At 40.6% G+C, this 12,306-nt stretch overlaps 1 protein-coding gene across 2 annotated transcripts in view; it reads right to left on the bottom strand.

Annotated features, from left to right (window-relative positions):
- LACTB2 (lactamase beta 2) overlaps positions 1-7,455 on the bottom strand; it is a 46,272-nt gene extending 38,817 nt beyond the window's left edge. The window contains exon 1 of one of the 2 annotated variants that reach the window (XM_049853563.1): positions 7,236-7,455. In XM_049853563.1, coding sequence (XP_049709520.1) covers positions 7,236-7,357 — 122 coding nt within the window. In that variant the 5' untranslated portion in view covers positions 7,358-7,455. The remainder of the gene's footprint in view (positions 1-7,235) is intronic. The other variant, XM_049853562.1, reaches the window with a different exon arrangement.
- Between the last annotated feature and the right edge of the window lie 4,851 nt (positions 7,456-12,306).

Below are 12,306 nucleotides of genomic sequence, written 5' to 3'. Positions count from 1 at the left end.
TCAGCTAAAGATCAGACAAGCCCACAAAATAAAATGAGTCTAAATGGGCATACCAGCCCAGGGGCAAAGATGAGAAAGCAGGAAGGGACAGGGAAGCTGGTAATGGGGAGGTCAAGGTTGAGCAAGGCAGAGTATTGGCATGTCATAAAGGTGCAACCAATGTCACAAAATGTGTATGAACTGTTTAATGACAAACTAGTTTGTTCTGTAAACCTTCATCTAAAGTACAATAAAACAAACAAAGAGTGTCTTAGGGCCATAGCCTCAGGGGTTCCTCCAGTCTCTGGTAAGTCTGGTCTTTTTTGTGAATTTGACTTTTTGCTCTATGTTTTCTCCTGCTCTGTCCAGGACCCTCTGTTGTGATCCCAGTCACAGTGGTTCGTACTGGTAGCTGGGCACCATCTAGTTCTTCCGGTCTCAGAGTCATGTAGGCTGTGGTTCATGTGGTCCATTAGTCCTTTGGGCTAATTGCTCCCTTGAGTCTTTGGTTTTTTTCACTCTCCCTTGCTCTGGATGAGAAGAAACCAGTAGGTGTACCTTAGATGGCCACTTGCAAGCTTTCAACACCCCAGACGCTACTTATCAAAGTAGGATGCAGAACATTGTCTTTATAAACTATGTTGTGTCAACTGACATAGATGTCCCGAGTCTATGGTCCTTGACTTTGAGCCTAGAAAATTCATCCCGCGAGGTGTTTATGTTCAAGAGGTTTCACTGACAGTGCCCCTTGTGTGCTTTATTGTCTATATTAGTATACGAGGAGCAACTACAGTCATGTATGTAGAAATAGCCATCACCAAACCTGTGACTGCTGGTGGGTATGCTCCCTTACTCCCTCCCTTACCTCTTTACATATTTACCTACGTATCTATTCCTAAATTATTGTTTGTTAATACCATTGTTGCAGGATAGTCTATGCTAGTTACTATAAAAAAAAAAAAAAATTAGTTGCCCTTTATTATTGTGTTCCTCTCAGTGTCCTCTCCCGCCTTGGTCACGCTGTGCTAACTTCTCCAACATTGTGTACTGCCTTTCCCTTCACCAATATCAACGCGTCTTCTATCTATTTGGTAATTTTCCCTCCTTTCCATCCCTGGTAACCATCAAAGACTGTTTTTTGTTTTTCTGTGTGTAAACTTTTTGTCATTATTCTCTAATAGTGGTCTCATACAATATTTTCCCTTAAGTGATCAACCTATTTCACTCAGCATAACGCCCTCCAAATTCATCCATGTTGTGAGACGTTTCATGGATTTGTTATTATTCTTTATTGTTGGGTAGTATCCTATTGTGTTTGTGCCAGTTTGTTAATCCATTCTTCTCCTGATGGGCACTTACATTGTTTTCATCTTTTTGTTATTGTGAATAATGTTGCAGTGAACACGGGTGTGCATATGCCTATTTGTGTCACTGTTCTTATTTCTTTAGGGTATACCTAGGAGTGGGACTGCTAGATCATATGGTATTTCTGTTTCTAGCTTTTTGAGGAAGCACCATGCTATTTTCCATAGTGGTTGATCCATCTTACATTCCTACCAGTAGTGTATTAGAATTCTAGTCTCCCCACAACCTTGCGACATTTGGTATTTTCTTTTTTGATTTGTGACAGTAATGTTGGGGTGAGATGGTATCTCAATGCAGTTTTGATTTGCACCTATTGCTTTACTAGGTATATTTTTATGCTTGTGGCTCTGAACTTTCCTTATACTTCATCTGCACTCCCTCACTATTTATGGAGCAGCCTTTCTTGATGAAGTTTTCCTGAACTAAAGAAATCAGGGTGACATTTTCTGCCCAAGAACCAATTCACAAACAATCTGTGCTGTTTCACAGTAACACTTCACTAATTCAGGCTGGCTAAGAGAAGATTTGTCTTGATGAAAAGTCTGAATAAATTCATTCATCTATTAATAACTATCTACAGATTACCTGCTGTGTATCACATCCTTATTTCTTGTCCTTGTTTTTTATTGTCTTATGAATGAGACTCATAGCAACCCTATAGGACAGAGTAGAACTGCCCCCACAGAGTTTCCAAGGAGCACCTGGTGGATTCAAACTGCCGACCCTTTGGTTAGCAGCCATAGTACTTAACCACCACGCACCAGGAGAATTCTTAACCACTACGCCGCCAGGGGAAACCCTTGTGGCATAATGTTTAAGAGCTACAGCTGCTAACCACAAGGTCGGCAGTTCAAATCCACCAGGTGCTCCTTGGAAACCCTATGGGGCAGTTCTACTCTGTCCTTTAGGGTCATTATGAGTTGGAATTATTTGATGGCAAAGGGTTTGGTTTGTCTTGTTTGGTGCCACCAGGGCTCCATACTAGTCCAACGGATGCATACTAGTCCAACTGTTGGCCGTGGGAATGTAAGGAGGAGATGGTTTAAAAACATTTAGAAGGTGTCACCAACAGAATTTTTTAACCAATTGGATGTGGAAGGGAAGAGAAAGAGTTGATGACTCAGAGGTTTCTAAGTGAGATGACTGGTGTGCTGTTTACTAAGATTATAAACACTGGAGGGAGTAGATTCGAGATGAGTTTGGTTTGGGTTAGGGTGAATTTTGATGGCATTCCTAACCCTCTTTCCTTGCTTTTTCTCCACAGCACTTCTTATCATGTGATATATCATAGATTTACATATTTCTTTACTTCCTATCTCTGTCCCACTCCCCCACCTTCTTGCAAAGTTGAGCCCCATGAGGGCAGGACCTTTGTCAGTTTGGTTCACTGGTATCTTCAGAGCCTAGACACTGGCATGTTCTAGACACTCAATAAGTATTTGATGGATGAATAAGCTTTATTTTTGTTATCTTACTTAATTCTCAAAACAATATTAAGATTTCTGTTTCATTTTACAGATGAGAAAACAGAGGCCCTGACAAATAATTAGCTCAATGTCATTAAGCCTAGTAGAGCATATATTTGAATCCAGACCTATCTCCCTCCAATGCCCATTTTCTTTGGATCTGAAGAATATTTCAGCATGTCTGATCTACAACTGTAGGTAATGGGTTCTTAACCTTTTTTTACATTGTAGGCCCTTTTGTCGGTGTGGTAAAACCTATGGATACCCCTCAGAATAATGTCTTCAAGGTCATAAAATATACAGTATTATAAAGTAAACCCATTATACTAAAACAGTTATCAAAACAAAATTTTGTGATACAATATTACATGTGTTTCCCTTATTATCACACTAAATAACAAGATCAGCACCAAGTCTTAATAATCCCCATAATCTCTAAGTAGTAATGCATGTTATCTATCTTCACAACTGAACAAAATGCTAATTTTCATTTTGAGGTTAATAAAGATGTAATTTTTTCCCTATCTAAGGCTACTGATTCCCTGAATTACATCCATGGAGTTTTGAGGAGGGTGCTGCAGACCCCAGGTTAAGAACCCTTGGTCATGGCAGAGGATGAAGGAGAAAGAGAAGCAGAGGATAAAACCAAGTCTGACATTCTGTGAATTAATAATTAACTGTGTTGATGCATCCCTGGTGTCTGGAACAGTGCTAGCATTCAATAAATATTTGTGAATGAATTTAGTTCAAATGTTAATGAACAATTACCATGTATGAGATACTGTGCTACATAACTTGTAAGGGAGCCCTGGTGGTGCAATGGTTAAGAGCTCGGCTGCTAATCAAAAGGTCAGCGGTTCAAATCCACCAGCTGCTCCTTGGAAACCCTATGGTGCAGTTGTACCCTGTTCTATAGGATCGCCATGAGTTGAAATTGACTCTATGGGAACAGATTTTTTTTTGGTATACCTCATAAGATGCAAAGTTGAGCAAGACATGGCCTGTATGGTCAAGGAATTTACAGAGTCATCTTCATATCTACAACACATTGTGCCACGCTTAGCACTGTGCACATTTAGTCACTTGCTAAATTAAAAATACACAGAACTATACCACTTTGATATTCCCAGTAATACTCCACAGCCCTAGACTTTTAGCTGCTTCCAGGTATTTTGGGTAATTTGGTGCTTATTAATCACAACTGCTTGTTGCCCTTTAATTACGTGTCACTTGGGGTATTTTTGGGGTGTCCCGGACCTTGAGAAGAATCTTTCCATGCCTCAGACTAAGACTTCTCAATTTTTTTTTTAATCCTTTCCTCCCCCTCCTCCCGAGGAACTCTGTATTGAAATTTCTTGTATTTAAAAACTGAATCTAAATAAAAGTATCTTTATTTTTAATCAAAGACAGATTATATCATGCTGATTAAAAGTTGAGTGGAAATTAACAGGGTTAATATAAAGATTTGATAAAATCTAGTAGCAAAGAAAACAGATCTTGTAGAATGCCAGTGCTGCCTGCTTGCAGGTGAAGGTGTTAGGCCTTTGGCACTAGAGAAGATGGCAGCCAGTATGGCCAGGGTGCTGAAAGCAAGGGGGAGGGAAGAGGCTTGAGATAAGGCTGATGTTGCAGTTGGAGGCCAGACTACATAAGGTCTTCCCATTTTCGGTTTTAAAATGCTACTCTGGCTACATAGGGCAGAGTGGATTTAAGCAGGACAAAAGGAGATTCAGAGAACCCAATTAGGAGGCTACTACAGAAGCCTAAGCAAGAGTTGTACTGGTTTAGACTGGGGGACGGCAGTGGAAAGGGAGAGATCTTTGTAATGGCTTGGATGTGTGAGAGGAAGCAAATCAGTCAGGGAGGGTAGTTGGGCATTTGCCTTGGTCAAATGTGTGGACTGCTGTTTACCAAGATATGGATGGCTGGAGGAGGGCCAGGTTTAGATGGAAAGCTCATGAGTTCATGTCCGTTAACAATGAGTTTCAAGTGGCTGCGAGTCATCCACGTGAAGATTTAAATAAGCAGTTTGGTTACCCAAGTTTGAAGCTCAAGTTTGAAATATAGAAGTTATTAATGAACAGATAATAGGTGAAGCCAAGGACGTAGAGAATAAAGCATTAGAACAGGAGACTAGGATTGCATCTTGAGGGACTAAAGTAAAGATCCGGTAAAGTGAATGACTCTATAAAGAAGAATGAGAAAGAGCAGCTAGAGAGGTAACTGGCAACAGGGAAATGTGGTCTTAGCAAATCCGTGAGGGAGTGGTCAGCAATGTGAAATGATGCTGAAGTTCAAATTAAGACAGGAATGAAAAAATGCCATTGGGTTTAGTGTTATGGAAGCCTATCATCTCAAAACTGTTTTGTGAAGTGAAACAGGTAGATGCCAACCTCAAAACCTCAGCCTTTGACCCAATTAATATTTATTTCTAGCCACTTGACTTTTAAACTTTACACAGTAGAGTAGCACCATCTGCACATTAACTCATTCTAGCTCAACTACATAGACTCCTAAGAGAGAGAGAAATGTATAAGACGGGAGACCATGAACCTGCTCTTCCCTCAGTTTCAGGCCCTTTATGTCTCTAAAGCTCAAGCACTTTGCCATGCTGAGTGTTATTCCAGTGTTTAAATATACGGTATGTACTTCTCATTAACATGGCCCCTAAATAAAAGCCAAATTCTTCATCTGTTTAAACAGAACCATCCAACTGTTTAAACGCCAGAAGAAAAGCAGGTTGTTTGAGCTTAGAGAGACAGATCCGACATGGTGATCTCCTAAGACTCTTTCCAGGGTAATTTCGACTATAGACAATTTGCACCTTTGGCACTGGCTTTAGAACTAGCTTAAAATGACATACTGAAGAGAATGCCTGTGGCCTTACGGGGTGGGGGGGGAGTGGGGGGCGGGGGCAGCCAAGCATTTTTTTCCTGCTTAATTCTCTATCCTCCTGGATTCTGGACCCAGTCTAAAGCTCTTCTACCTACTGGACCCTGCTTTGAATACTCTGGACCTAACCTTTTGCATGCCTGACCTGGCAGCACTTCAAGCCCCTCCCATCCTGGTGTTTCTAAAATTGTGATTTACTGGAAAAAGGCATACACAATAGATACTGTAAACAAATGTATAAACTATACTTATTAAAGTATATTTAGCAATTAAGTCTATTAATTGTATCATGTTTTGACTGCATAATTCTATACTCAAAAGGAAGTATATCTTACTTTTATTTTGTACTACCTAGGGTGGAAGCCCTGGGTGGCACAAATAGTTTGCCCTCATCTACTAACCTAAAGGTTGGCAATTTAAACCCACTCAGCAGCACTGCAGAAGACCGACCTGGCTATTTGCTTCCACAAAGATCATAGTCAAGAAAACCCTATAGGGTAGGTCTACTCTGTAACACACGTGGTTGTCATGAGTCAGAATGACTAGCTGACCACCAGTTTTTGTTTACTATCTAGGGTAGCTGGTACACTAAAGGCTTCACAAAAGTTGCTCAATGCCTAGGACATGCTATGTAGTAAACCATACCATTTTTGCTTAATTCCACTAAAACAGAATGCAGCTAATCAAGAACAACAATGTTTTCTAAGAAATACAGATAGGCTACTACATCTGCAAAATATCTTAATGCCACACACGTCAACAAAAAACAAAACTAGTCATGGTCACCTCCTCCTTCAAACTGGTTAGGGACTCTGTGATTTACAAGCTCAAGTAAAATCCTGCCATCTGCCGCCCAGTTAAGAAAATCGCCTTAGCACAGTTACTCGCTTTTCTGAAGGGAAGTTATACTCTGGGAAAGACACCCAAGTGTGTGCAAAGCAGGACTTCAAACCTCTCCATTCCGTTTCCAACCCCTGCTGAGAATATGCATTTCCACCACACATACTGAATCCGAATCTACATTTTAACAAGATCCCCAAGTGACTCTTACGTATAATAAACTTTGAGAATCACTAGTCTACTAGTGATTCTCAGAATTGGTTCCCAACCAGCAGCACAAACATGACCTGGGAACTTGTCAGAAATGGAAACTCCAACCTTTTCTTGGACTCTTAAACTCCAGACGATACTGACTTATCGACAGTTTAAGCACGGTTACCCTGGCATTCAAACACCAAGTAAAGTAAATCGAGTTTTAAGAACAGGAAGTTCTCCCCGCCCCCCCCCCGCCTCCATTATTTCGTCCATTAGCCATTTGCAAGTTAGAGAGGTTATCTCCCAGGTTAGACCTGATTTAGGAGAGCTCCAGCATCAGGGCGTCTGCGTGCAGCCAGCCAGGTGAGGCTGCACGACCCGGAGCAGGGCCCCGCGCTTCCGGCGTTTAGCCTCTCGGCCTCGGGCGCTCAACCTTCACACCCGCAGCCCCACTCCCCCGTAAGCGGGTGTGTGTGTTGGGGGTCGGTGGGAGTTTACCTGGGGCCGGTCCCCACCAAGTAGGTGTTGGTGCCCTGCAGGGTCATGGGACCCGGGTTACAGCCCAGCACGCGCACGACCCGACTGGACAACTGTTCGATGCGCTGCAGAGTGGCAGCCATCTCCACCTAAGCTGCTTGCCGACCGGTGGGCAGCCTCTGACCCCGAACACAACACAACAGGGTCCAAAAACGCAACCCGGGGGCAGGCAGAGGGTGGGGCCAGATGTCACGTGATGCCGCGCAAGCGTCGACGGGAGGGAATCGGCTGCTGGACGCGGGTACCAAACAACCAAACCCGATTGCAGTCCAGTCCAGTCCGACTCAGAGCGAGCCTATAGAACAGAGTAGCCTATAGGATTTCCAAGGAGCGCCTGGTGGATTAGAATTGCCGACCTTTGGGTTAGCAGCCATAACTCTTAACCACTACGCCACCAGGGACGCGGGTAGGAGGAGAGAATGTGGGGCAAGTTGTCACGTGATTCCGCACTGGCCGAGGCTGGAAGGCGTTGGCTGGAGCGCAGCGTGCGGTGGCCTGAGGCGAGTGGGACTCGGCCAGGGGGCGCGCTCCCGCGTCTCACAGAACCTGGTTGCGTCAGGCGATTTCACCGAAGTGGACGAGAGACATTTTAACCTGGGGAATTGTGTGGTGGGGCAAGGGGCAGGCAGGTTTGGCGTTAGTTTTTGACTGAATCCGGAGAAGGATTGCCCGTCAGGCATTTAGGTGGCGAGGGAAGTTAGGGAGGGGAAGGAATAACCTATTTATCTTTCAGAATAAGCAGCAGTGACTAATGTTTGGAGCTCTGGTGGAACAGTGGTTAAGCGTCAAGGCTGCTAATCCAAAGGTCGGGCAGTTCGAATCCACCGGCCGCTCCTTGGAAACCCTATGGGGCAGTTCTGCTCTGTCCTGTGAGGTCTCTATGAGTCAGAATCGACTCGTAGGCAATGGGTTTTGGTTTAATTAATGTTTACTTAGTGTTTAATGATGTGCTAAGGGGCCTTTTGCAAACGTCATCTCATTTAACACAACAATTTTAAGAAGTAGGCACTATTCATTTCCATTTTACAAATAAAAAAAAAAAAAGGAGACTTGCCCACATCCCAGAGCTATGTGAACCCAGCTGGTCCGCGTCTGGAGCCGTGTTCCTTTCCGACTTGCACCAACACTTGCCCACCGTTTGGGGGACACTCACCAGGGAGCTGCCTTCTCGTCTTTGGGCTGCCCAGCTACCCAGATTGCCCAAGATGTAAGGGACTTATTTTCCGTAACGAAGCCTTTTCTAATCTGCCCAGCAACTCTGCCCCAGTATTAACTATCACTCCCCATTAAGAAAAAAAAAAAGTTATAATTTCACTAAAAGAAAATGCACAGATCCTAAATGGGTCATTTTCATCAAATGAGGACAATTGTGGAACCCTGTAACCACTATACCAAAAAAGGTGTAGAACATACACCTCAGCTTACTCTTTTCTAAACAAATGAGAAATTGACACAGTGGATGCTTATAGTTCTGAAATGTGGAACAACAAATATATTAACATTCAATATATTTGAATATATTTCTGAAGAAAAGGCATCTGCAATTAATTTATTAAATATATGTATTTTACAAGTCAGCAGTTTAATATACCAGATTTGTTGAAAGACGCCTGTATACGTGTGGAAATTTTTTTTTATCTTGTGTCTCAAAGATGTACTTTTACCTACAGCATATGTAGGTAAATCTTTAAAGTATAGCAAAAGTTACGGGAATGCAAGGAGGAAGGGGAGAGTTATGTTGGCTGGGAGAAGCTGGGAAAGCTTAAAAGAGATCCTTAAATGATTGATAGAATGAGGTAGATGGAGATAGGAGGGTATTCTAGATAATACTTAGAGCAAAGACTTGGAAATAGAAGAAATGCAGTGTTTAATTTAGGGATAGAGGTCAATCATATGTTTTGGGGGCATCAGGTTTGAGAAGATGTACAGGTTGAAAAAGTAGGTATGGCTAAGTTAACCATTTTGTAAATTCTTTTTCAGGGTGTTTAAAATTCAAGAGTCTCCCTTTTTTAAATGTGGCTTTTATCCACTTGGACGTGCTGTGAGGCAAATTGTATTTTCTTAAAGCTTAATAAATGAAAGCTTGTAACCTAGTCAACCTGTGAAAGGTGCCATGTTAGTCCTTCCCCCAATGTGGTAGTTATAAAGGGGTGTCACTGTAGTCACAATGTTACAAACTCTGTTGTCACTAGATTGGAAAATGTCACATATGACTAACAGGTGATTTCAGTTTCTTTTTAGTATACGATCCTAAAGGTTTACATGCCCTTTAATTATGCTTGTTTTCATTGAAGAAGATGTCAAATTCAGAGAATGAAGATTTTCCAGAAATGACTTTGAGCTAAAGAACACTTTTTAAATTCAACAAGTAAATCTACATTTTATGTATTGTTTAAAATTTGGCTGAGAAGTAAAAGCTTACTAGTCTTCATTTCTTCAAGTATCTGCTTTTATTGCAATCGGACTGTACACCGTGGGCAAAGGTTATGTATATTGGCTCACAGCCACATAGCTGGGTTGAAACTCTGAATGAATTGGATTGAAATGGACCTGTTTAGTCAGTAAGTATCAAAAGTCCCTAGAAAGCCAAATTGTGGGGGTGGCATTATTTCTTCTGAGGTGGTATTGAAACAGTGATATGCTGTAGAGATAAAGATGAACTGTCCTTCATATAAGTTATACAGTGATGTGGTTATTGAAAGAGGTGTTGGCCCTCTTTATGAGAGCTGCTGTATTTTTTAGTTGGCTAGTATAGGTTTCATTCCAGTTGTCTTTATGTTCTGCCTGACTAAATTAGAAATATAGAAGTTGCCATATCAGATTTTTTGAATCTCATGTTCTGCTATGAATACAATTTCTAAGTTCCTTAGAAATTATTCTTCCCATCTTGGAAAACTTGACTCAGAACTTACTGTTTTCTTGATCTATGCTGGGTAAAAGAAACTCTCTTTATGGATAGAAAGGTTAAGAAATACACACCTGGAGTGTTCAGTATTATAGTCTGTAATTTTAAGAAAATGATCTACGTTCAAAACTGGTTTAAGTGGAATTTTAACTCAGCTACTGCATTATAGACAAGAGTTTTACTTCTCCGAACATGTTATTAGATTATAAAGTTTTTCTGAGAAGACTCAGTGGAAGATAAAGATTTTTACTTACTGTTTAAAGGTCTAGTATCACCTTCTTTAGGAAACCCTGGTTAAGTGTTACGGCTGCTAACCAAAGGGTTGGCACTTCGAATCCACCAAGTGCTCCTTGGAAACTCTATGGGGCAGTTCTACCCTGTCCTATAGGGTCGCTATGAGTTGGAATCGACTCAATGGCACTGGGTTTGGTTTTTTTTGGTTTTATTACCTTCTTTGTAATTTTGACTGTAATTCCCCCCTCCCGTTTATCTTTCACCAGAAAAAAGTAATACATTATAGTTCCAGTCCATCTCAAATCTGTAGACTGCTATGCCTACCTGTCATATAAGAACAATTATCAGTGATCTCTGCTGTTCCCCTCCTGACTTTGTCATGTATTGTTGTGGTTATGAACCCAGGCATTGGAGACAAACAGACCTTATTCTTAGTGATGATTCACCTAAATACCTAGCATCTCTAAGCCTCAGTTTTCTGATATATAAAATAAGGCCAATAATATCCTTCTCATAAGGATTTGGGACAATTAAATGAAATAATGTATGCAAAGCATTTAACATGTAGTAAACAGTAATGAAAAGCCCTGGTGGCGCAATGGTTTAGAGCTATGGCAGCTAATCCAAAGGTCGACAGCTTGAATCCACTAGCTGCTTCTTGTCAACCCTACGGGACAGTTCTACTCTGTCCTACAGGGTAGCTACGAGTTGGATTTGATTTGATGGCAATGAGTCTTTCGGTTTAAACAGTAGTGATAGCTACTACTGTTGCTATTTATTTTTCCACAACATATGCAATGCTTATTTTTCTTTAGATAGTAAAGCTTAAGGAATTACACTTTTTATCATGATGTTAGAACAGGACTTGGATACAAATTAAACATATCTAGGATAACCATATTAAGGAATTCTGTCAATATTTTTGTATCTTCTGTTTCTGTAGAAAATATTTGAAACCTAGTATGTTAGATTTTAGAACTGGCTTTTACTTCCAACTGAAAATATTTTCCATTTGATTTCCACATGGCTAATATACCCTTCCACCTTCTCAGTGAGGCTGGCACATTACAACCTGTGATGTGCCTACCTCTACTAAATGCCCATTTTTTTTTTTTTTTTTACCACAGTCTGTTTTCCCCAAACTTATCACCTTTTAAAAAAATAATGTATTATTTTTATTGTTAATTAATTTTTCTTTCTCTGCTGGGAGGTAAGTTTCACCAGGGCTGGGGTTTTTGTCATTTCTGCTACTTGATATATCCCAGAAACCTAAAACAGAACATGGTAGATTCTAAGTAAACATTTAATTAATGCAGTCAAACAGAACCTTTTGATTAAATCTCATCTTCCTAAACTCTTGCTTAGGTTGGACATGATGTCTTTCATATTAAATAAGAAACTTACTTGGAAGTTTATGGCCTACTAGATTGGAAAAACTCGGGCTGTAAAATTATCTTTTCTGTCTTGTCGACCACAACATTCTTGGCAGGGAAAGTAGTGATAATGAACTTTTGTTCTATCCTGTAAGAAGAGTGAAATATCTTTTAACATTATTCTGAAGACTTTTAAACAAGATATTTATAAGGGATAAAAAATGACAGGAACACTGTAAGTATTAGTGTATGTATTTGTATTTAGTAACACCCCAACCCGGTTTTTAAAGTAATAAATGTTCTTTGTAGAAATTATAGAAAAGAATGAAGAAGAAATAATATGTAACCACTGTTAATATTTTTAGTATTCCAACCAGTCACTTTCTCTTTGCATTTTCAAAGCTTTGAGGTCTTACTATATAGTACTGTTTCACTTAACACTATACAAAGTGAAGTCAGAGATTATAAACTCAAATGGTCACAAGGGTCATACAGGCAAGTTTATAATTATAGCTAACAT

Source organism: Elephas maximus, chromosome 15 (genome assembly GCF_024166365.1).
Source record: "Elephas maximus indicus isolate mEleMax1 chromosome 15, mEleMax1 primary haplotype, whole genome shotgun sequence".
In the NCBI taxonomy this organism is placed as follows: Eukaryota; Metazoa; Chordata; class Mammalia; order Proboscidea; family Elephantidae; genus Elephas; species Elephas maximus.
This window is presented reverse-complemented; position numbering and strand designations above follow the sequence as displayed.